The sequence below is a fragment of the Harpia harpyja genome, chromosome 2 (assembly GCF_026419915.1).
Source record: "Harpia harpyja isolate bHarHar1 chromosome 2, bHarHar1 primary haplotype, whole genome shotgun sequence".
In the NCBI taxonomy this organism is placed as follows: Eukaryota; Metazoa; Chordata; class Aves; order Accipitriformes; family Accipitridae; genus Harpia; species Harpia harpyja.
Window position 1 is genome coordinate 17,446,591 of NC_068941.1, and position 26,352 is coordinate 17,472,942.

The window sequence follows — 26,352 nt, forward strand, 5'->3', positions numbered from 1 at the left end:
TTTGCTTTTATCAAAGGTTTTCCAGCACAAGAAGCCTAAATAATTCTCTATAATAAACTGCACTTTGGTGAAAATACCCTGTACCTACTAGGTTTAGTTGTGTCGGACAGTAACTTAGATTTTATGGACCATGGATTTGTTGTTTTTTTGGTTTTGGTTTTTTTTTTTTTTAAGAAAAGCTGTTTTCTATTTAGTATGAAAAGCCTCTGTCCTACTCTAATTCTAATTTGTTATGCTTTGTACCCTTTGGATAAAGGATGGTATCCAGTTAGTTTATCTTCAGAAAACTTGACTTAGTCATTACCTCTGTTTTGAAAATAAAATAAAATAAATTGGAGACCTTTCCTCCACCCTTCTAGGAGGAGCTTTATTACAGCAATCTATCAGGTGCAGATTCAGCTGCAGGCTGGGACAACCACAGCTCCAACAGTCCCTGCAGTTAAACCAAGAGCACCTATCTGAAACACTTGACCTAATAAAGAGTACATATGCATCTTGCATGCAGTGAGATTCTAGAAAAATTATTTGTGGATGGCTCTTTATATAGGCTCCTGTTAAGGAAAGATCACAGAAATGCCTCTTCTACATGGAATGGACAACACAGTATAAAGAAACTTAGCTACAGAAATATCTTGCTAACAGTCTTCCTCATATCTCTACAGAGGTAGAATCAATGCTGAGTTAGAAGCTTTTGTTACTCTTCCATTTGGATATAAATTTAATAGAAGGAACTTGCTACCTGCATTATACCAAAATGTAATGCTGTAGAAGAGATACAGTAGTACTGTGGTGACTGATGTAATACTTTATACAACTTTCATATAGACTAGAGTTCAGGCCCATTACATTACCAGAAATGATTCTCTGAGGGATTCTAAAAAGTTTACTAGCTTTACCTTCCACTATACAACTTAAGTTCTTCAACAGCACTCCTTTACAACTTTTTATAATTGTCTATGTGCAACACTAACTTGTGATACTGCAACGGCGTTACAGTCCCTGCTACAAGGCTAACACCTCAATACACTTAAGTCAGATGCTTTGGCAACTGAGAAGTGGAACTTCTCCATGTGAGAAACAAGGACTGTATTCTGAATAGCCACAGCTGTTTATTTCTGGTCTAGGCATCTGGATGCTTTTTTTCTTACTACAGATGATATGGTAGCAAGAGAAGTCTGTCCCACTGTTGTAGTCACTGCAATAGCTAGCAATCAGGTTTTTGCTGCAGTGAAGACAATACCTCCCCTAACTGCTTGCTTGGTAAGATACCCTTACAGTGCAAGTTTCAGTCCATCAGTGGAAGGTAACTATCAACTATTAAAGCAACAAAATAGCTTTTTTGATCAGTAGATAAAATTTAGACTTTAATATAAATTAACATCAGTGATGTCATGAACAGTCAATTTATGCATAGGTAATTAACCACAAATCAGTTCACACATGACATTCTTCACCGTTTAACTGTAATGCTAATATTGCTTTTATGGTGTTGAACATCAAGCACAAGTTCATTTCCAACCTGAACTTGGATGGGCTCATCGAGAACAACTGCAGCTTGTTTCCAGTGTGAGGATGCATCAGATGTATTCAAGCTATGGTCTTCATCTAGATGGATGTGGTACCAGAAGGGAATTGCAGTGACTTGGCCAGACTTACAAATTTGTACCTAAAAATATTTAAAATATGAATCAGTTACACCCTTTTCAAAGAAGTAAGAAAATAACCATTTCAATCCATTTCAGAGATACCTGCAGACAAGTAAATGCTGTACTGAAGTTTTCAGCCAAGGTGAGCAATTAATGAGCAGCTCTGGAGAACAGCAGTTAAGCACACTTCTAACTTTATGTATACACAACTCACCTTCACTTCTCTGCTGGAGCTGTTTGACAAAGGGTTCATGAGATCTAGCCTCAAAAGCTCTGCTGGCTTGCTCAGGGGTAGACATGGTAACGTAGAGAGATCCAAATACACACGAACAGGTACCTACGAGCATATACCATAACTTCAGGCATCAATAGCCATTAAAAAGTGAAAAGACTTAATAATAATGCAAAAGTTCCCAGGAATTACTGTAATGCCTGTAAGAGACAGCCAAAATGCAAAATACACCCTTCTAATCCCTTTTGAAGTGTGACTGTTGGGGTACAAGGTGATGAAGGGGATAGTAACAGCACAGTCACTCTTCTGTACAGTAACACTGCATCTTTCATTACTCAGACAAAACTTCTACACCAGTTCTAAAACAAATGTTACCCATTTTAGTTTATCTCAAGGTCCCTGTCTGTTCACATAAACCTGTCTTGATAACTTCAACAATATGAAAAAGATTCAGTTCTTCAGTTTTCTTGCAGTTTACACCAAAACTAAACAGCTAGACAGCTGCAGGCTTTGGAACTGTGCCTGGAAGACACCCACCAACTTCTTACCTTGAACTGGTTGATAAAAGGGGCTATATTAAACCCAAGAGTTGGTTCTGTTCCTTGAACAGCACTCTCCAGTAACAGAGACTCTGATTCTACAAGCATCCCGTATACCAACACATACTGTGGGAAAATCTTCCCTCCACTGTGAAGTAAACATCTGTAAAATAAGAGAGATTCAACAGTAATGAAAGAACATTAAGTACGTTTAAGAAAGGCACACTAGTTCTTCCTCTGAAGTCAAGTGCTCCTAAGCATTTCCTTTTGATCCCATTTGACCAGACAGCTGTATCAGATAAAAAAGGAAAACTTAGTTCCATAGTTCTAGTATTATGTGACAAGTAGTGTTTTCTCAGTGTCGATATTGGAAACAGTGATATTTCAAGATGAAGATAGTGGGATTTATTCATAGCAGCAGCATCTAACACTGAAGGACTGGCAGAAATACTTAGTAAAACTGCAAGTCAGGAAGTACATACTGTTGGGAGGCACTGGTTAAGAAGGCAGCATACCCATAGGGAAACAAAAACTCATGGAAATTTAAGTCACCCTTCTTTAACTGTTTAACTAAAGTTGATAGTGATACAGGAGACAGCATTTTTTCCTGAAAAGAACACATGAGCCTTGCTTGGTCTCTTGCTACAGGGTATCACACCGCTGAGGGCAGCAACGGGCTAGAAGCTTTCACTCAGCATAATATCAAACACCTCCAATTCAATACAGATTGTTTTAGGTTTCCTTTTCCTGCAGCAGGCCTCTTTTCATAGGTAGGTAAGTAGCGCACTATTGGATGTATTTTCACACCAACAGGTTTGAGTCTGCATATGACAAAAGTCAGAGTAATTTCCCATTTGTTCTTACAGCAAAAAAAGTCTTTCAAGTCATCCAAAGATTCAAAGCTTAGAAAAGGTAATGAACATAAATCATATGGAATATTCTGCCATCACCAAGCATGAAGATAAACAGAGAAGATTCCCCTAGCACCACAGAAGGGCACAAACCTGTTTCACGTTTACTTTTTTTGCCACCTGTTTCCATAATTTTATTTCTCTTGCTCTGCATTCCTTCCCACCCCTCCTGCCGTGGCTAACAGCTAGCTTTGTTGCTGCCTCCCTGGCTGTTCTAACACCATGGGTTTGTCTTTTAGCAGTACCAGTTTGTTCCAACAACAGTTTGACATGTAAATGAATCTGGGCTTTTCTAACCTTGCACTAAAAGCTACCTCAGTTATTGCTAAGATGTTGGCTATCCTGGGAACTTCTGATAGACCAAGCAATAAGATCTTCCATTCATATTCTTGCATACAAAATATAAAGAAGTCTATGAAAGTGAAATCTTGACACTTTTTTTAGAAGGTATGTGTATACAATGGTCCCACCAGAAACACTCTGGGAGGTTGAACCATTCAGAAAACAAGCTTTTCCTGCTCTATAGAACCAACATGACAGTAATTTGTAGTTAGAAGGAATATTTTCAGAGGTTTTCAGATAATTACAGATTTCTAGGAATACTTTTGTCAGTTTATACTGTACCTGGATATTGCAGCCTTTTCCATCACCTCCTGCTGGATTAAACCTGATGTCTCTATAACATCCAAGATAATAATACTCCACAATTTGTCTGATTTGGGTCTCTGTAGCACCACACTTTCATCTTCTAAGTGGCTGAGCCAAAACTCTAGTGTTTCCTTAGGGAAATGGTTAGCTTCTGAAATTACATTAAGTGCTGCCTGATGCTGTTCTTTCTCAATAGAACTGTAGGCTCTAACTGGTCCAAGTTTGCCAGCTATAATTGGCAGGATGGAGAAGCCTTCAGATACATCTAAAATGTACAAAGGATCAGGAGCCATATCTAGAGAGCTCTTGTTTTGACTCTCTTGGAGGTTCATCCCACTGCCATGTCCATCAACATCCATGGACTGCAAGTCCTTAGTTGGATTTAATGACAACAGCACTTTGCCCATGGCAGCTTTAAAACATTCGTGGTATGGTACATTGTTCAGCAGGGCTATTTCTGTGGATTCCAACACACATACTTGACCATTGCCATCCTGTTTGCTAGTTGTCTGAAGACCAGCCAGAGCATTACATAATTCAGCCTCATTGCCCAAACTCAGTGTGTCATCTCTGTCACTGAAGTCCATCCCACACTCTGAAGTCAAAGAAGAAACCTTCTGGATCTTCAAGTAGCAGTCTTGGCAGCAAACTTCCATCATCACAGTATCTCCAGTCTTCACAGAATAATCTTGGCAAAACAGCACAAAATAGTAACGTCAGTTACTTTACAGTAAACGTCAGTGAAGCAGCCATACAGTGCTTTAAAAAAAAAAAAAAAAAAAGCATTACCTCATTAGCTGTTACTAGTGCGTATGAAAGAATTGTTCTAGTCCGTAGCCCATAAGCTGAAATCTGCAATTGTGCCTTAACATTTGCCTTAAACTGTCCCACACTAGGCAAAATTGATTTATTCTCAAAATAAGCCTTTCTACAATAAATAGATATTACTTTAAGTGTTCTGTCAACATCAGAGTTGAACAAAAACATACTGGTAAAGAAATTGTTTTTGCTTTAAAATGCTAAATATTAAATGTTTACATTTTAATACCTCCTGTAGACAAAGGTAAATTTGTAGTTACATGGAAAACAATAGCTACAGTTTAGAAAGGGTAATTTATTAAAAGTAAATTTTACTGGAACATTTACAGTGTACAGCTTAAGATGGTCTTTGGATACTCTGTGTATGCTCTAAGAAAGTAAATCCACTGATACAGACCAGAATTTCAAAACAAAAATGCTATAGTTTGACAAACATTTCTTTCAACAGCAACATAGGCTGTCTCTTCCCTCCCCTACACTGTCAGTTGAACCAGTCTATGGCACAGCTGCCCCTACTGTCTATTGATACTAAATTAGGAGCAGCTGTGGACTACCCCAAGGGTAGAGAGGCCTTACAGAGAGATCTGGATAGACTAGACAGCTGGGCAATTACCAACAGTATGAAATTTAACAAGAGGAAGCACCAGATTCTCCACCTGAGACAGGGTAATCCTGGTTATATGTACAACGGGGGACAAGAAGCTGGAGAGCAGCCCCACAAAAAGACAGCTGGGGGTTTGGGTTGATGGCAAGTTGAACATGAGTTAACAATGCACCCTGGCAACCAAAAGGGCTGACTGTGTCTTGGGGTGCAGAGCACAGCATAGCTAGCCAGTCAAGGGAGGTAATTGTCCCACTCTACACTGCACTGGTGCAACCCTACCTTGAGTACTGTGTGCAGTTTTGGGTGCCTCAATATAAGAAGGACATCTAACTATTCGAGTGTGTCCAGAGGAGGGTGACCAGAATGGCGAAAGGTCTCAAGGGCAAGACTTATGAGGAGTGGCTGAGGTCGCTTGGTTTGTTCAGCTTGGAGGAGAGAAAGCTGAGGGGTAACCTCATCACAGTCTACAACTTCCTCAAGTGGGACAGCAGGGGACGAGGTGCTGATCACTCTCTGGTGACCAGCAATAGGACACGAGGGAATGGAATGAAGCTGCGTCAGGGGAAGTTCAGATTGGACATTAGGAAAAGGTTCTTCATTGAGACAGTGGTCAGTCACTGGAACAGGCTCCCCAGGGAAGTGGTCACAGCACCAAGCCTGTTAGAGTTCAAGGAGCATCTGGACAACCTCTTAGTCATGTGGCTTAGTTTTAGGTAGTCCTGTGAGGAGCAGGGAGTTGGACTCAATGATCCTTATGAAACAGGAGAACTGAAAATGGGTGAACAGCGAGTAAAGGCTGTTGGAAATGACACTGCCACTGTGTCTGTGTGTGGAACAGTATTCACCCTGAGTCCAAAATGGAGGTAAGGGGTAGGTGGGAAGGTTTAATTTTGTTTTTGTGGCAGTAGCAGCTAGCAATTCCTACACCACCTCCCTTTCACAAGTCACATCTTGACTAAGTACAGCCAGTCAGTAGCCCCACTTTTTGGAGTTGTTCCACAATGCATTTAATTCAGTATAGAAAAAAACCCACAGCTTAATGAAATGAAAAGCGTTCTCCCAGATCTTAAGGAGGTCCCTTATCTGCTTCATAGCAGAGTCCCACGAACAAGCCCTGATGCAGGGATTGTACGCTACAATCCAGAAACATGATCAGGAACCACCTCACAGCTATTTGCTGTTGAACTTCTAAACCTATTTGCTGCCACTTCCTAACCTCTGAGATAACCTAACTAGCTCAAAACCAAAGTGAAACCAAGTTAATGTACCGCAACAAGAAAATCCACAGGACTTACCAAGAAGGCCCTGCACAGGATAGACTGCCTGTTCCCAGCAAGTTTCCTCACTGGGACTTGTAGATAGAGTGTGCTCATCATCAAGCTGTAGTACAAACCACACCACAATAGCATCTAGTATTCCTCCTTCAGTGACTGGCAGGCTGAGCTTCCAGGGCTTTCCAGCTGCAAGGCTTTTCAGCTCCTGACCAAAGTGAGAAGAAAGAAAAAATGAGAGAGTTTCTTTCCATGAATAAAAAATGGGTTTTATTACACTAAGTTACCCAAATCTCTGCACCAGTCCATGAGGACACCCAACAGAAACCTGAAGTTAACAAGCTGCTATAATACCAATTATCATCACTAGTACTCACTAGCATAGGAACTGTCTTCTCACATGCAAGTGCAATTATCCACATGACCAAACTGCACCCATCAGCCATTAAAGCAAACATGCCTACATCTAAGAACATACATATTTAAAAACACTGAAAACTGCAAGAAAGGCTTTAGACTGGCAAGGCTTGTCTTATAAGAAGTAATAAAAACACAGCCAGTCTTTTGGGCTGGATTCAAGCCAACGCTTAGGCACATGCTTTACTCAAAACCTGTGTTCAATCAGTTCTAGATATACTTTAAGCACTGAATTCGCTTGAACAGAGGTTCAGCAAAATCCTTACAAAAACACTAAGTCAAACATCTTTGAGGATATTGTCTCTGATACCTGGGCTATAGGCTTTCTGTAAAAGTTCAGGTATGTACAATTTCACTACTGGGAAGAACTAAGGTCTCCCCTAAAGGTATTGGCTTATAAATTCTCCAATACTCCTACAAAGTTTTGAGTATGTAACAGGAATTAAGCCTTCTTCCATGTACAATTTATTTTCCTCAGTAACTACCTTCTGCTACCAACATTCATGAACATAAAAGGCCCAGCTCCAATGTCTTGAGACAGTTCTGGCAAAAACCAATTAACAAGAGGTCAAGCACAAGGGACCAAAGATTCTCTTGGTCACAACGTTCTGCCTAGTAACAGCCTTTCCTAAACATTTATCAGCTTCCTAACCTGCTTATGTCAACATTGATCCTGAGTTTCAATCTTATAATACACAGGGCAAAAGAGAAGTTCTACTCTAAGAACATGAGTAGCTCTCACATGCTGCATTTTTTATTTTTTCCTCATTAATTCTCATTCTGTGGTCTCCAAGAGCTGGTCTACCTCTCTTCTCACAATTGAGGGACAGCTGAACGACACACTTGTTAAAATTACTGGATGCTAATAAAGTTCATAATAAGATCTCACTGCTCTTCAATAGAAGTGCTTTGCTGCCAGTCATTTCTTCTGTACATCCTCAAACAGAGAGGAAAAGAGTAGTAAGCTGAAGCTTTGCTGGCAGTAAGTCCCTTGAAGCAAGTAAGCAAGGCAGCAAGAGCACAAGCATGCATCTGTTTCTTGGTTTCTGGGAAGTTATAGCTGTTTAGAAGTATATTTGATATTAAAAATATTCTTCCTGATTATTCCTCAAAAGCAGCAGGCCCAGGGTTCTCATCCACTGGTTCTAGTAACTGTAGTATTACATTCCTATCTTGTGGTACACAACACTTAAAAACCCACTTGAAGGCAGTTACTTCAGCTTTCCCTGCTCTCTACCATGCTGCTCATCCCATATTTATTCCTCACATTTGTCCACTGCATAAACCTTTTTCTATTATTTAAGACAATTACAGACTCAAACAGCTCTAGCACATCAGGATGGCAATTTATCAACTAGTGTAGTGAAAGAGACAGCAAAGAAAATAAAGCAGCTATGCAGGAATAGGCAGTAAAAAAAAACCCAAAACACCAATGCTATGCCACATATATCCTCTGAATGAGAAAAAGAAAACATGCTTTAAAAAAAGTAAATGGGACTACAAATAGAAACAAAAGCTACAGAAAGAATGCAGTTATCAAGTTTCCTATGTCTTAATCCAGAATTTCTCAAATACTCCACACAGTAACTTCTCATGAAAATTAGAAAGATCCAATATCTGTAATTGTTGGCAAGAGTACAGCTCCTTTAGGGCCTGAAAGTGAGACTGAGCTTTAATTACCGGCTGCTGAGGTAAACACTCACTTCCACTCCCAGTGGCACTAATCTGCTGCCAGCAAACATGCACACAGGTAGTACCTGGCTAGGTGCAAGTCTCTGCAGCCTGTAATTATGACCACACCTTGTTCCCTTGCCTGGGAGGAACTGAGCTGCTGCTGCTGCTAATAACAGTAAAAGTAATCAGCATAACTCAGCTGCTTTTTTTTTTTTTTTTTAATTTTGACTTATTATTTCTCTGATCTGTACTGATGTCTTTGAATCCTCCCATAACTCAGTTTGAGAAACACTGTTGCACCATATTTTAAGTCTTTTTCTCAGTTCTGTCAATTTAGGTCTGGAGAGTTGGTACAAGCAGAATAAATGCAACATCCCTCTCATTCTTTGAAATACAAGTTTAGAAAATGGGTCTTTGAAATTACCTTACTAGTGCTAAGTGATTTCTTATCTGAATTTCAATCTTTAGTAGGCAATTCTGCTACTGTTTGTAAGTATTGCAGGTTTTTTTATTCCAATAGGAGCACAGACAATTTTTCTTTTTTATTTTTTAGCTGCACCAATTGACCATCCAGGTGTGGCCATGACAAAACTAAAAAACAAACAAACAAAAAAACCCCCCAAACACACCCCACCCCACCCGCCCCCCCCCCCCCGAAAGCAACCTACCAGTGTTTGGAATTGCCCTATTTGCCCAGTGACAAAGTAACAACAAACAGTAACCAATGATTCAAAATAAATCAATTGTATTTCTTCCCTTTACCTTTACTTATGATATCTTACCATTTCATGCCAGGAATCCTCCACTGGTCTAACTGAATCTTCAAAGGAGCAGTTCTGAAACACTGTTTAAAGAGTAACAGTGTTCTTTACTCTTTAAAATTATCTTTACATGTCTGCCAGCAGGCAGATACTTAAGAGTAGGCATCTCTCAGATGAGAGTAATAGTTTCTTATTGATGCTAGAAGCAGAAGCAACATTAGGTCACAGAGAGATCGCTCCCAATGGTACACTGAAGAGCCTTGTCTTATTTCATTTTTAATCTCAGGATGTCAGACAAGCCAACTAGGAAAAGCTATTGATTCAGAAAACACTGCAATTCCTGGCCAAGCAGTAGCCAAGAATAATTTCATTTATATAACAGAATCTATTTTGAGCTCTGACTCAATGCTAACTCCTTACCACAGGTCAATGAGCCAGAAACACACCAAAGATCGGATCTTTTTAGCATGCTCAGCTGCAAGTAGCTGAGGTCCTTTGCCTTACAGTTCAGGCCTATTTAGTATATACATACAAACATATTTTGTGCAAAATACACAAAATAATGCTACCATATTTTAGAATGCCATTACAGAAATACTGTAAGATACGAAAGGAGCTGAAGAGTAGACTCAAACAAGTTGAACAGGATAAGATAACTTCCTCATCTCACCTCTCTTTTACACCTTTTTTACAGACATTTTTATGCCAGATGTAAAATACGTCCACTTCTTGAAGACTCTAACTTTAGAGGAATAAACTTAGGTCAGCTCTACAACTGCATAAATCATTTAAGATGGGTCTATTGCATTCTTCCTCCCCCTCCCTGTACTGAGGCTGGCAGTTGTTTGATCCTATGGTGAGCTAGTTTAGTTCCCTAACCTATGCCAAACAAACAAAAAACTCCACCTTCAAAAACTCATAGACTGTCATCTGATGAATCACATCACCACAAAACCAGACAAGTATCAAAACCAGCAGAGGATTTCAGTGCAGCCCAGCCAACTTTGCACTTGGGAACTGTTCTGAAATTGAACCTGGAATGCAAGTAAGATATGGGACTCTTGTTATTCATAAATAGATTACTTATATATAGGACATAAAAAAGATCATTACCTGCAGATTGTTGAAATCTACTGTCATTACTTGACAGGGTTCTGTCAGAGGTACATAACCCCCAGGAATACGACTGAGCTTCTCGGTGGTGTAAGGTTCGACAGTTTCCTCTGAACCAGCAGAAGCATATGTTGGACTAAAGAACTGCACTGAATTTGACAAGCACACACCAGCAACTTCTTGCGTTCCCACTCTGGGAATAAAGGAAAAAAGGGAAGAAGTGAAACTTCAACTAATTTGACAAAAAAACCCAAAGGAAATTCTTCCCAGTGGGGCTAAGTGTTTTTAAATGCATAGAGTGTAAGAATAGAAAAACTAAAAAAAAGCAAAACAATTCTGTGGGGTTTTTATGTTCAGAGCAGCTCTAAAGCACAGAAAATGCACATCACTTTCAAGAATCAGAACTGAATGCTGTCACCAGAAACTGAGAAAAAGCCCAGTATGTCCTTTGTCAAAGGCCACAGACTTTTGCCCCTGTAAGTACAACTCACTGAGCCTTGACAGAGAACTAGAAAGAAGAATATACCCTGTGATAATAAGAACAAATGAAGTTTTTCTTCTGCTGCTGCACTAGACAGATAATGAAGGTGTTTCTTTCAGGTGAACAGAAGAGTCAGAACAAAGACAGATATGCAATAGGAAAATGCATTTTTGGAGTCTCTTTAACCTAAAACTTTCATTTTGCATTTATATATTTATCAAGCACAATCTATGCAGAGTAAGGCATTTTTCATAGTTACATAGCTGCAAAGAAAGTCTCAGTGTTGATTTCTTGGTGGAAAAGGCTTGACAACTCAGAATACACATATCCTCTCTTGTAAGACAGAGGATCAATCAGGTTTCTAGAAACAACCTTGTATGAAAAGCTTCAAAGAAGAAAGAATGCTATAACTGCTTTAAAACAATTACTTACATACACTGTCCACTTCTTAGGTTTCAGGACTTAAGATATATTCTCATTTTCAAAGTACGAGCCAGGAAGTTACATGAGAGGAGTCTTGCACAAGCTACACTTTAGATTATTCTAAAAAAGTACATTTGTCTGTGAAGGACTTACTGCTTCCCATTTAAGTGACAGCTATCAAGCAAATCTACATTCTTAGTGAGATCTAGTACTCAGAAGTTCAAATGACAACCAGTTAAATTTCTATTTCTAGAACTATTTTTAATTCTGAATCACTTTCTCAGGAACCTCCCCTCCCTGCAAAAGTTCTCCCTACAATTAAGACTAGACAGGCTGTCTGATAATATTCTCATCAGACACAGTCATCTCCTTAAAGCTCCCAATCACAGAATTGAGTAAGTTGCCTTTTGTCATAACCTGGATTCTTAGGCAAATATACTTTGACCATTAAGCATAGCTAAAAGACAAAAATTAAATCAGACTCCATCTTTGGAGCAGACTCCCTAGCAATAAAAGTGTATGTGACATATAGAAAGCACAAAGTAGTAAGTACTTCACAATAAATACTAAAAAATACAGCAACATTATCAACATTTACAATCTTCTCACCTGCTCGGTGAAGTAACTTAGATATTTTAACAATAAGGATGAGAATGTATTCTCCTTCATTTGAAATTGAATCCATGTATTATTTTAAAAGAAATATTACAACTAAAACAGAACAGCTGCTGTGTGAGGCCTGCATTGTGGAAGAGGTGGCTTCAGTACATAGGCACACAAGTACAGTCACTTTATTGCCTCTCTTTCTGGGGCCTAATCGACTAAAAGTTAAACATTAAAAATACCTGAAACCAGTAAGTGTTACAGTGACTTAAATTAGTAAGTTAACCAATATTCTGGCATATCTTATTCAAAATGACTAAATGTAGATGCACTCATGTAGCAGACCTATGTTCTCCTAGAATATTGTTTAACTGTTACATATGACTCTTGAAAGATATCTAGTTCAAACTTGAAAAACAGCATGTAGTATACTCTGGTATCTTAAAAGTTTTGTGGAAGTCTAAATTTATCCTCAGTAGAACTCAAGTCTTCTCACAAGTTGTGTTTACTTCCAGAAGAACAAATTAACTGACATGTTCACATGGATGTGAAACAACTGCTTCAAAGAGAGAGCAATGACTTCAGGAGAAAATTAAAGTATTAACTCCATCTCAGCCAGACCCAATACACTAGCCATAAAAAACCCAACATAGTTACATTAACACCAAAGCAGAGTTAGGCCCTATAGCCATTCTAGGGAACACAAATGATGGGTACAAGTAGCACCAGCTATAGTAAAGAAACATTACAACTATCACCAAAACATCAAGTAGTAAAGCTACAATAAGGGGTAAACCAGCACAAAACTTTTTGTAAAGTTGGCTTAAGTGCACCAAAAGTAGAATTATATGAAAAGTGGTACAATTTATCTAGAATTTCACTATATCCTAGGAAAAAAACCCCTAAAAACAATTAGAGCACAAGAAATGCAGCATAACTTAAAATTGCTAAAACAAAGGGACAGAATACAAAGCAGAAGATCAGACACAGATAGATGACTGTGATATGCAAGATTATCAACAACTGGAGTGAGAGTCCCTCCCTCAGCAAGATGAATCAGTGTTTGATGATAGATTAAACACACTTTTAAATGTACTTCAGAAAAAAACCTCAGGTATTCATAGATTTCTGGGCTCTACATCTACTTATAACCACTCAAAAAAAAATTAAACAATGAGGAAGAGTTGTATTAATTGTACAAGACAGAAACTGTACTAGACGATATAAAAAGCATGCAAAAAAGAGGTATTTTCACACTGCTATTTCATTAGGCATCCAACTCAAAAAACCCATCCAAACCCAGAAGTTTTGCTGTAGATCATGAAAACACTTAAGGAAGAGTAGAGACATGCACATCAGAATAATTCAGAGATATCTGGATAGTTTAAATCTGACAATAGGCAAGTGTTTTACATAAAGCTTAATAGCACTTGTTAAAATAGATTTAAGACAGGTATTCTTACTGGAGCAAAAAGGATCTCAAACTATAAATGTGGGAAATTTTAAAGTGACATTTTTCTTCTTCTTACAGCATATAATTAATTTGTGGCAATTGTTTCAGCCCTGCTAGCCACCTGACCTTAAGATATACCATTAGAATGGATTGTTAATTCAACAATCCAAAGTTACAGCACATAAACTTTCATTCTGTATAAATTTTGTAAGGAACAGTCAATGCCATGTTTCAAGGCAAAAACCTATCTTCTAATTGATGAATAATTAACTTTGCCTAAAAGAAAGTTCTTCTACGACCATCTGCCTCTTTCTGGGCATTGTCCAGGTCTACTGCATTAGAAAAATCACTGATGCTGCCTGTAAAAGTGTTTTCTTTAGTCTGCAACAAGATTAATCCCAAACAAAATACATCAAATCCAAACCTCTCAGAGACTGCCTCCATACAGTGACACTGTTCTAGAAGATTAGAATAAAAATGAATAAAGTAATTGATACACAGTCAGAACTGGTCTCAGCAAAGAAACCCTACTGTATGCTAGCTCAGAATTAGGCAAGGCACATACTCGGAAAGGTAATGCCAGGTGGGGTTATTAACACTTAAGACTTTACAAAATCCTGTCCTCATCTTCTGAAATGGTTAGATCCAGCAGTGAGGTATGAAGCAGATTATAAAGATGGTAAAATGAGGATAAGGGCCAAATATTAATCCAAGAATCTCCAATATAGAAATTGAGAAGTAATTTTACTCTTAAGGAATTACATTTCTTTAGTATGTGTTAAAGGCACGTATTTCAGCATAACTGAAACCCAAGAGTTTCTGATGAAGTGATCCAGAAAGTCTGAACCATGGCGGGGGGGGGGGGGGGGGGGGGGGAAGAGCCTGGAAAAGGGGTGGGGAGGGTGGTAGCAGAAATCTGTTTAGTGAAACAGATATGAAACTGATAATCAGCCATTCAAAAAAATAAAGAGAACAGTAAATGAAAAATCCTCAATACAAAACCACCGGTCTCTCTTCCCAAATAACAAATATGGGTTCAAACTGTGCTAGAGTTTAAACATACCTGTGATGTCTACGTATTTCTTTGCATTCCACTGCCATTCCAAATATTGTAGCACTTGCAGGAATAACTCTGCCATAGTCTCCAGTACTGACATCTTGATTTTTAGGCTGTGAAAACATGAATAACAACATGCAATAAGACAGTGACCTATTTCTACTATTACTGCAAAGCCTAGGTTACATATTAATGAGCCATTCAAGGTTACAGTCAAAACATCAGTAAGTTCTTAGTGACTAGTAAAGTTTCTGGTGTTTGTCATTCCAGTTGACCATTAAAGGAGTTTCTTAAATACTGTATTTCAATATATCCACACATCAGCTTTACTTTTCAGTCTACTACTTCCTCTATGTAATTCTAGAAGTGTTTTTTAATTTGTATTGCATTAGAATATACTGAAACATTTGAGGACCTTTCCTCTATGCATCATTCCTATACTTAACACTAGAGGTCATCAGTTTCAGTTCAATATAATACAAAAGCTTTCAGCTAGGTTAAGACTTTTTTTTTTAAATTAGTTGGAATCAAGGCAACATCAAAATAAAAAGAGAATTCCTTCTATTTCATAAGGCCTAACAGAGGTTAACCCATATAAGACTCCTTGTCGTATTACTTCGCTTAATGTGTGCTAGCTAAAATGCAAAATACATAAAGTAAAATCCAAGACTAAGTGGAATTGTTCAGTCTTCCAAAAAAGTTCAAAGTTAGCAAAAATAAATTAAGAGCATAAGCATATTGCATATTTACCACATTATAATCGACTGTTCCCTAGCTTATGATGAGAAATAATTCTACCATAATTCAACATTTTCTGCTTACACTGACACAACTTTCTGCTACTAGTCGGTATCTCAAGTAACCCAACTTGCAGGAAAATAGTGCCTTTAAAACACACAACGCCCCCTTTGGTGTTAGTTACAAAGGGGTGGGGGGGGAGAGGAGGGAAGAGAAGAAAGAAAAAAAAGAAAGGAATGAACAGTGATCAAGAGTGAACCATCTCTGTACGATGGAAGATTACATCAGGGAAACATGCATTGAAAGTATCTGTCTACTCAGAACATGAGCTCGCAGAATTACAATGTACGCAGCTGCCTCACTGCCTTTTGCCAAAAATCAAATTCATAGAACAAACTCAGATCGCTCATTTTTAAAATATAAATAGGTATGAAGTATTTATGAGACCGTTGCTCCTCATTCACATATGTCTGTGAATGTGTGCACATGCACACACATACATATATGCATGAATATATATCAAACAAAACAGTAATCCCATTTATACGTATGTACCCACATCACCTACCTTTGGTTGTAGAAGTAGATGTTCCCAGGCATGTATCAAGCTCTCCACAATTCCTTCTCCAAATAAACCAGCATCAACTGTTTCTGTGACAACCAAGGAAACTCTAGATAAAAAAGAGCACCATGAAATATAATGTATAACACACATTCCTGTTAACAAGCATTCTTTTAAAGAAAAAAGCGATGTGAGCTCAGTTACCAGTGTTCTGAAGTTTCAATACAGATGGGCAATTTAATTCTTCCAACAAACAATGTGTTTTGAATTGTTGTTAGAAGTTATTCAAGATGCAGACAGAAGAGAATAAATAATAAGCAAGAGTTTACCATAAAGCTTCTTGTTCAGTGTTTATAAATAAATTGTAGGGGAAGAATCTAGCCAAAATAGGAAGATGTTTCAGCCTGGGCACACAGCCAGTGATACTGCAGAATATGTATTTTGTCTGAATCTTGTGCAAGATGCATCCATGCATGTGTGTTAAAAAGGAATTTAAAAACCCCCAAAGTATAATCAAAACAAAATAAGATCCCTGTGCAGACTAACGGGTCCTAAAATACTAAATCCTTTGGATTTAAACCAAAAAACATACGGCATAAGACATTTCCAGAACAGTAAACATTTATTCCTGACAGGTGACATCCAGTAACTCATCATATACACTAAGAGGACACATATGATCAGTTACTATAGCTCAGCTGACACAATTAGACAAGGCTTGACTGGCATGCTAAAACCATGGGAGCTTCATCATTTTAGATTATGAGCCTGTACCATCACCAGACACTTTATTAAATGTTAGTAATTAAAAGTAAAATAGATTATTTCCTTCCCACAGTAAATCTGCATCCCTAGTAGTGGTGAGATGAAGTGATCAACCAGTCCTTCGCATATACCAAGACAAACAAAAATCCCCTCAGATTTCTACCTACTAAAAATTTACAGATCCTCCTGAAGAACCCCTGCTGAATGGGACAGTGAACAAGGAGGAGCCGGGTAGCATAAAAAGCCTAGATCACGTACACTGAAAAATAAGCTACTTAATTTTCCAAAGCACATGGATCTCTGCTATACAGACAGGTGGGCAGATGTATATATGGGAAAAAAAAAGCAGCTTGATACAAACACAAAAACCTATTCTCACAGGACAAATTGCAACACCCTTCCACTAAATTTTACTCCCAGTATCTAAAGCTACACTCACAGCCTTATGGATCCCTCCCACAGCAAGGTGCTGACATTCACAGCTAGAGTCAGCCCAGCCACCACCAGCCTTCCAGATGCAAACCACCAGGAACCCATGCACATCATGTGGCACCTTCTTGCCTCCAAACACAGTAGCACGCTCCTTAGGGGACAGAGGGGAGGGGAGGTTTTCCCTCATTCCCTGATCAGAAGAGGCAGACAATCTGCAATTTCTGATCTCTCTTGACAAATACAGAAATTGACGTGGAGTTGCAGGGGTGTAATACGTCCCAGAAACAGTCTTTCTTTGCAGGCCCTGTTATACACCTCCATCCTATTCATGGGCTGCAGAAGTAAGCCACAAGCTGTTAAGTATAAAAGTGTGCTAAAATTACTTTTATGATGTAGTAATCTAATTTCTCTTTTCCTATTGCTGCAATATAATTGCATATGCCCCAAAGCTCCCACCATAAAAGAATTAAACTCCTCAATTTATGACATTGTTGATCTACCATAGACATTAGTATGATCTAAAGAACAGATTGTCATTTCTGCACTACTCTATAAAAACATAGAGCATACATACCTTATAGGTAATATCATAGGCAAAGTTACTTCCTGTTTAGATCACAGGGTATTTTCAATTTTCTTGAAATTAAGAGCAAATTAAAAATAGTATCACAACAGAGCACAACAACGTACCTTTCAGGTATGTGCTTTGGAATTTCTATATCAAGTGACTTCAAATGCAGAAGTTTGATCTCTCTTTCCATATTATTTGCAGCTACCACATCACAGGCAAGTTCATACATGGTTTTCGATAATTCACAAGCATAGACAAAAGATGCTCCTGCCTTTTTTGCAAACATACTGAAAAACAAGAATCAGGGCTTTTCCCTTCCAGTTTGAATCATTTTAGGTAAAGCATGACAGAATACTGAGTTTTCTTAAGTTCTATTTCTGCATCTGCTTCACATCTCTAAGAAAACAGTTCAAGTCTAAAAATCGAGTGAATTAGTATCTCTTGTGTGAACACTGATATTGCACAAATTGATATCCTCTTGATATGCTAGCACCAAAAAAAAAAAAAAAACCAACAAACCAAAAAATATACAGGTAGCATAAGGATACTCCCCCAGCTATGCTAAACCCACTCTTTATACTAGGCTCAATATTCAAAGACAGGACATGTGACATTACAACTCCAACACCAACATGAGTAATTCAATTTATACAGCAGTTATTGGCAAAAAAGCATCTGCAACAAATAATAATAAAAAAAAAATTCAAAAAATACTACTAGGCACTGACCTCCAGACTCACTGACTTCTGAAAGCTTTGTTTCCTTTCTTAAGTTTTGTCTTAATAAAGGCATGACAGTAAATTACTTTTTTCACTAGCAACCAAATTTTAATAAAAAAATATTTGTTGTCGAACAAGTTCAGGTTAAACATGCACTTAGACACACCTCAAAATTCCTGTTCCTGTTCCAATATCAAGGACAGAGTTGCACCCTGAGCGGACAGCATTCTCAATAGCTTTTAGGTAAGTAAGGTTCCTCTTGGTATCATTGAGCATGATGAAGTGCCAGCGTTCCACAAGCCAGTTTGCAATGCGGTAAAAATTCTCCTTTGCATCAGCAAAGTCTGGGTTAAGCTTCACTGCTTTATGAAAATATCCAGCTGCTTCATCTCTAAAGCCCATTCTAAGAGCAAAAATGACAAATAAATAGAAAGCATGCATTCAGTGGCCAAGTACATGTAAATATCTGTGGGTATGTAAAGAGGTCTTACATCAATGAAAAGGCAATGGAAATATTTTGCATTAGAAAGATTATCTTTAGAAACACTGATATTACCTTATTAAAAAAAAAAAAAAAAAAGATTTACAGCTCTAGATCAAATCACTTTAAAATGCAAAGATAGTCCAAAAATACCACTGCGTGCACCAGTCTTCATCCCCAGTCTTCATCCACTACTACATCTTTTGACAAACTAGAACAGGTTTTACAAGAACTTGCTGCAACAATATGACAGCAGCAACTCTGCAATCCAGTCTCACAGATTCTCAAGTCAAGAGAATGCCACAAACCCCCAATCCGCTTTACCATGTTTAACTGAAACATATTGTAAAACAACCAAATTTTGAGTTGCCAGCACTTGCATTAAGTGGCAATTTTGAAACTAAATTGTGAACTTGAAGCAAATTTTTATGATACCTGTAACATATTCTCAAATCAGTCAGCACTGAAAAAACCCAAAATCCATGAAATGCAAGAAACTTGTACATTTTAATGCAATGCTGGGAGAATTGTTCCTTAAAACAAAGTAATCACAAAACCCAAACCTAATTAAAACTATGTGGATCCACAACCTATGATTTCAATCTTAAAATTCCAGCCTCAGAAGACCTGAGAACTCTAAGCAACAGCAAAGCATCAAGTTTTGCACTGTTTGGAAAAAGTAGGAAAAAAATGCTTTACACACATATAAAAGCATAAGCTCAAACCATTTAAGAACAGCCCTACGCAGTACAGTATACACGACCAGCTTCTTTACTTCAAAGGTCTGTTATATGTGACCTCAAGAAGGACCAGAATTAAAAGACAGTAGTTCTCAGGGATCTAACAGGAAAGAAAGAAAGAACTTCAAAAATTGTAGGTTAATCACAACAATAGTTAACACAGTGACTCTGAACAATTTTGGTCTCTCTTTTGTTTAGTAATTCCTTAATAAACTGTTAGAAAATTTTTGAATGCAGTGCTTTTAAGTTTTTACTTTAGTAAAAGTGCTTTTACTTTTTTTTCTTTTGCTGTGACTATCAACATTTATTTTAGCATTGGCTACTGTATTTTAAGCTGACAAACGTTAAGTTCAACTGTACACACTATACAGCATTAAAACATATGCTTCCATTTACTTTTAAGCACATTTTATGTGCTCTGCTCAGTTGGGCCTTGTTTGTTAACATACAATAATAAATGTGAACCTTACAAAGACTGAAGATACATTACTACAAACCTGAAAAGATGCTCTCCCATACTATTACATATCACTTCATCATTCGGATACAGTTCAAGCGCTTGTTCATAACAGTTAAACAGATCTTGAATCCGTGCCAGAGAATCTAGCTCTTCTGCCCATTTAAAGAGAGTAAACTGAAATGTTTCCTACAAAATAAAACATATACCACTGAGTTGCTGGTAGTTAAGTAAGGAACTGAGCCCTGAAAACATCTAGAGGTATCCTGACATGCACCTGAACACCTTCATTTCCCTAAGCAGCAGCATACAGTTGTTTGCTGTCATCCCAAGTTAGTTGGCTCACCTGAAGAAGCAGAAATAAGCTCTCAGATATCCACAGAGTATCATCACCCAGCAGTGTATACTAAGAGCCTGCGTGTATATTAATGCATGCTGTATTACAAGCCAATACTAACAAGGCCCTATTTTTATTAGACTTAGTTGACACACACAGACTAAAAGAAAAGTGTATCAATTCCCTTCCCATAGGGATACACAGCTTATTAAACAAGTTACTGGCTGTCTCCATTATTACTGTTCTCTGCTTTTATTTTGAAGACTGAATAGGAAAATCAGTTACACACAACAAATCACAGGCACAAAACATGTCACAAAGCCTCAAGAGAAATACAGTAAAATTGTTTCAAGCAATTCAAGGAGTACTTACTTTGACACTACTTTTTAACTCAGGAGCTAGATTTAGTACCAGGAGATAGTGAGCGTATGCAGTTCCAAAATCCTGGTCCTCCAGGCAATGCTGAGCACTCTGCAAAGACCTGGAAACCAACTCCCGCCTGCCAGCTTCCTGACCACCTCTATGGTTACAATGAAATTTAGCGTTGGAGTTGGGCATTCTGAAGGACGTAAATACTCGCTCTTCCTATAACAAAACCAACCAAACAAAAAATTTGTGTATACTGTAGGCCAGAAAGGTTGCATGCAAAGCTGACAGATCAAACAACATTTTAATTTTCACTGGCATTAGTAAAGACATCCTCCCTCCCCCCAAATCCTAAGCATTTGAAAACATGCTCATCTCTATGCCACTGATAATTGCATCAACTTTAAAATGAGTATTCACCATTCAAAGGTGAAGCACGCATCATGTTTATGTTAGACCACGTCCTGGAAACAGGTTACACTTCTTTGCTTTTTAAAGTTAATTTTTGTAATAGATATTTTAGCATGTCTCTGACCAAATAGTTTTGTACAGTAGAAGTTCATGCACTCATAAGTTTCATAATCAACCACAAAATCTGCAGGTTAAAACTTTTCCACTTCAACAACAGTATCTTCATAAAGCAAAGAATCCCAGAAAAAGAGCTAATGAGCTCACGGTTCATTTTACATAAGGCAACACGACTATTTTTCCCCTTAAGAAAACGTGAAAGTTAACAGAATCAATATACACATTTTTATAACTGCTTTGGTTACCACTTTAACTTTTAATGCTTACTTACATAAGAGGGCCTAATACTGCCTTCAGGATTTTCAGATGTATCCTAAAGCTGAAGAAAGCGAACGTTACATGGAGAGAGACTGCAAGAAACAGCGCCATCACAACTAGGGATTTTTTTTAATCTTTTTTTAAAACAAACAAACAAACAAAAAACCAAACAGCGGCCACGTCTCAGGCAAGCGCCAGTAAATTACACAGAGGCATGCAAAACTAGGGACGGCCGTGCAAACTCGACTGCCGTACAGGTGTGTAGACCCGGGGGCAGAGAGGACGAGGGGGCCGGCTCCGACCGGCGGGGAGCGCAGCGCCGCCGGGAAGCCTCGCAGGCCACACTACCTCCAGACACTGCCCCACCGGCGAGGCGAGCCCCAGGGCGGCTGCCCCGGCGCAAGGAAAGCAGCGAGGTAGGGTAGAGTGGGGTGGGGGGCTTCCCCTGCGGCCGGGCCAAGGCGCCGGGCGCTCCCGCGGCCATCACCTGCTCGACACGGAACGGGGCTCCCGGACAGCCGACTCCCACGCTGCTGGCCGCCGCCATCTTAGTGGCGGGCAGAAGCCATCGCGCATGCGCAGAGCGGCAGGCGCGGAGCCGGGCGTGAGGGCGCTGCCGCGGATGCCTTCCCGCGCTGTTGGCGGCCGGCCCCTGAGGGGGCGGCCCGCAGCCCGGCCGCCTCCCCTCCGGCCTCGGGGGAGCCCCGAGGCGGGGGCGGTCAGCGCGGCCAGCCCGCCCGCCCGCCTGCCGGCAAGGTACGGAGCCCTCTGCCCTCGCCGAGGAATCCCTCCCTCAAGCTGCTGCTGCGGAGACTCAATTAAGCACTCAAACTCTCTGTGTAAGATTTCCCTTATTTAACAAAAGAATCCAACTTATATATGTTTCAACAAAGATCCAGAAAGTCCTAACGGCACACAGCCAATACTACTAACACAGGAGGGCATATCTGGCCCAGCTGGGATGTTTGCCAGTCCTCAGAACAGTTAAAGATAAAAACATTCCATAGACATACTCCTGACTGTCTTCCGCCACGTCTTCCCAGGCCTACACAAGGCCATCCTCCAACCTGACCTTGTGAAACTAGTTCTTCAAAGGCTTGGCAAACATGCAGCACAACAAATGCTAACGGTCACTCTTGAAAACGAATGCCAGGTGTTCTGAGCTGCTCCCACAGCTCCCGGCAGGAGCGGACCCCACTCACCTCCGCCCCAGGGGCAGGAGGTACACGTCTCCTTAACGGACACCTTCAAGGACCGTAAGGCCTAACGCGGGATTGCGCCCAGCAAGATTAAAAAATCATTTTGCTTCTGTTATTCTTTATACTCTCTATACTTTATTTCTGTTCAGTTTGCGACAAGATGTCGTCGTCGTCATGCCCCCCCCTGCTTTTTCTACAATTTTAAGGTGTAGACATTCACTTGTCTTTTATTTGCTTAAAGGAACAGCTGAGATTTACACATTGAAGAACCAAGACAAAAACAGAATGCCAGAAACTGGTATTACAGAAAAGCTAATGCTTTGAAAGGTGACAAGAAGGAGGCTCTATGCGACTAAAAGAAGTTCATAACTTTATTGGTAAGGAAAAGGTCTGAGAAAAGTACAGACAAAACTCTATATTTAGCTTGTTACTTTTCAGGTGAAACATGGTGAATTGACTAGAAACTGTCTTACCATTTCTTCCTATCTATACGCACATGTGGAATAAAGGTATTTTCATTGTCCATGTTCTTTCTCCATCCACAGCCAATCTTTTAAAGCTGGTAATTCAGCTCATACCCACAGGACGAGAAGTGACCCACAGCAATGCTAAATCCAGTCCCTTGTCATTCGATGCTGTTCAGACCTGCTCTACAGATAAGAACTACCACCTTAGATGTTTACCAGATGTAGGCCAAGAACTGCATGCTGTGCAGGCACTGCCTGTGACTGCCCTGTAGTTATGGCGTTCCTAAAATTCAATTCCACTGTTGGTAAGTCCCAAGAATGACAGTTGAGGACAACATTCACACTACCTAGTTTTAAGTCATAAACAAGTCCTGGTTGTCTTGGGCCTTTGACTAACAACTCTGTTCTGCAGCAACAGAGATTGTGAGGAGCAAAATTCAGAGCTTTGCTCCACATCTCCAGTCCCTTATCTCGCTCCCTCCCATGCCTACACTACCACTTACGTTCTTTCTCTGTGGAGCCAGGCAGGTTGCCTGCTCTAGGGAACAACCACATGCAGGGCACTGGAGTGCAGATCTTTTCTAAAAAAAGGCAGAGTTCATTTGGTCTTGTCCTACTTCTGCAACAAGAACAGGCCATGGCATTGTTTACTAATTATGAAATGTTTGGAAGCTGTTCATCTTTACTTTCCTTCTCTAAAGCATGAATCCAGCTCTTCCAGGCTTTTACAGCTGAGGATATTGTGTATGTCTTCACTTTTGAGAAACAAATGAGTACCGCTTAAAAATGTCAGGCCAACATTTTGAACAAGATGAAAATACCACATATGGAGGGGGAACACGAGTCTAAATGAAAACATAGTGGCAGTTAAACTGTAATCCATGGCAAACTTAATTACTACTCTATAATATTGTAAGAGGGGGGAAGTCTACAAACGTTTTGAGAGAAGTGACCTAAAGGAAAAAACTGAGAACAGGCAACCTGAATGACACTAGAATCAATTTCTGATAGAGGAAAGACATGCTAGAAAAACATAAAATAAGAACTGGTAAAGCACTTGGGCTGGATGAAGTCCCTGAGGATGTGCAAATATTAATGTCAGAAAGTATCAAATATTTTATATGTGAACTGAGCTCTAAAGGAGGATGTAATATCTTATTAAATCAACTGGTATCAAGAAGCACCCAAGCCTTCCTTCAGTTTTGAAAGAAAAGCTATAAACTTTAAATTAGTTACAGATGGGGAACAAACTTCTCAGAGTTTAGCTTAATTATGCTTCTCAGCTAGAGGATGACAGTATGGGGAAAAAGAAAATATTAACAATGGGGGAGGGGGGAAAGAGAGAGCACACTAAAGGGAAAGGGAAGTACAGGCAATTATCATCTGTGGACAGTGAGGTGTAACAGGAGCTGGCCTGGACCAAATACTATAATGACCCAGTACCTCTGTAGTTTCATGATTCTCCAAACTTGTTCAGCTGTATTTTTTTTTGGTCAAAGGCCAGACAGATAGCAAAAATGGTTTATAGTGCCTATTTTTAAGCATAAATTAAGTAGTACTGTGTGCTAATTTGACCCATTTTGGGGGAGAAGATTACTAAAAAGTGTCAGTGTAAAATCCTTGCAATTCACAAGAGTCAGTTCAGTTCAAAGGCTGGGAAGAATATTTGGTAATTTCATACTCACAACTATTTAATGGAACACTTCAGAAAAAAAATGGCCACAGAATATAATGTTTGCAACACTGAAAAAGCATACAGCTGCATACTAAAATAATTTGTTGGGTAAAGCTTGTGCCATAAAGGAGTGCCAGAAAGGAATGCCCATCTTATCAGATATATGATTGCCATAATAATCATCAAATTGGTTGCCAGTAGAATAAATAAAGTTGGTCTGCATCGTGGGTGGTCAGAGATTAGTCTGTTTCCATTTGCACTCTTGATGGATGAGAGGAGAGGGAGCATGTGGCCTAGTGGTACCTCACATATGCGTAATGACCCTAACATCTTGCAAGCCAAAAGTGATGACACAGTCATGAGCAAGATGGGAGTTAGAAGGAAATTCTATAAACCTTCTATAAACCCATGACAGGGCTTTTCTCCTAATGGAGGTAAAAGTGCTTAGATAAGAGAAGAAACTACAATAGCTTGGAAGGATGCTGTTGCTAATCATGTTTTCAACAACTCAACACAGCAGTGTGTTGCAAATGGTGGAGGTGATATCGATGCTTTGTAATAAAATGTCAATAAAACTTGAAAGTTAAATTCACTAACTTGGAAGTTAAATTCAGTAATTTCTAACCTATCTCTCCATAACATACAAACTGGAGACACAATCAGCCACAGATCAGACCACTGTCTTTCATGAAAATCAGGATGTTGAAGTCATCAGACAAGAACATAAGGAAGGTACGATGGAACAAAACATACACTATGCTGGTGTATGCCTATTTTATAAAATGACTTGAAGAGGGTATATCCTGAAACCATGCTTGCAATGAATGTCGAGGAAAATAACCAAAGCAAAGATAAATATACGATATATGGACAGGATGTTGCCAGAGCTTCACATAGTCAATCTATGTCATGGTCTCTTAAAAGAGGCTACAATAAGGCTGTAAAATTTGATGACCTTGAGTAGGGAACAGCAGAAAAGAGGAGCATTTTCTAAACTGCTGATATAAAAAACCTTCTAGCCTTAATTTGTGAAGGAAGTGCAACTCCTTTTATTGTTCATTAGATAGGTAATTTTCGTCCATTTAAATTAATGGGTTATTATTTCTCTTCAGTCTTCCATCTCAAGTTGTCTTTTTTTTTTTTCTTAAATCACAATTCTGCCATTTCAGGGTCCAACAATGGTTTGCACTGGTGGGTCAGGTTTAAGAAAACATAGATTTAATAATTTTGGTGGTGGGAATCCAGTATGTTGTCTGGATACCAATACTGGATACCAATACTGGATAAACAGTGTAGAATATCAACATAATAGTGAATTTGCTTCCTTGCTTTATTATGTAAATACACGTCAAGTCTTTTTATTCTGGGACAAATATGTTATGTGTAAGCATGTATTTCTGTTGGA

The 26,352-nt window shown here is 39.0% G+C and overlaps 1 protein-coding gene across 4 annotated transcripts; it reads right to left on the reverse strand.

Moving 5' to 3' along the window:
* Positions 1-1,351: 1,351 nt before the first annotated feature.
* PRMT9 (protein arginine methyltransferase 9) lies at positions 1,352-22,211 on the reverse strand. 4 transcript variants are annotated; one of them, XM_052772130.1, is made up of 14 exons: positions 22,094-22,211; positions 21,620-21,667; positions 20,827-21,039; positions 20,158-20,306; positions 18,606-18,842; positions 17,840-18,007; positions 15,959-16,061; positions 14,659-14,765; positions 10,636-10,828; positions 6,695-6,878; positions 3,953-4,664; positions 2,427-2,580; positions 1,861-1,983; positions 1,352-1,666 (listed from the first exon to the last, which is right to left on the reverse strand). In XM_052772130.1, the coding sequence occupies exons 3-14, from the start codon at positions 21,010-21,012 to the stop codon at positions 1,451-1,453; spliced, it is 2,532 nt and encodes an 843-aa protein (XP_052628090.1). In that variant the 5' UTR covers positions 21,013-21,039; positions 21,620-21,667; positions 22,094-22,211; the 3' UTR covers positions 1,352-1,450. The 4 variants fall into 4 exon arrangements, with proteins under 4 accessions (XP_052628090.1, XP_052628100.1, XP_052628093.1 ...); XM_052772140.1 differs by having other exon boundaries at positions 21,616-21,667; XM_052772133.1 differs by having other exon boundaries at positions 21,620-21,698; positions 22,094-22,152.
* Between the last annotated feature and the right edge of the window lie 4,141 nt (positions 22,212-26,352).

Excerpts from the sequence above, each read along its gene's own strand:
- PRMT9 (XM_052772122.1), bottom strand. The coding sequence starts at position 22,153 with ATGGCGGCGGCCAGCAGCGTGGGAGTCGGCTGTCCGGGAGCCCCGTTC. Across the intron at positions 16,062-17,839 it reads CCAAAGCACATACCTGAAAG|AGTTTCCTTGGTTGTCACAG; the intron begins GTACGTTGTTGT and ends TTTTTTATCTAG. Across the intron at positions 14,766-15,958 it reads ATCTACTTCTACAACCAAAG|CCTAAAAATCAAGATGTCAG; the intron begins GTAGGTGATGTG and ends ATGTTTTCACAG.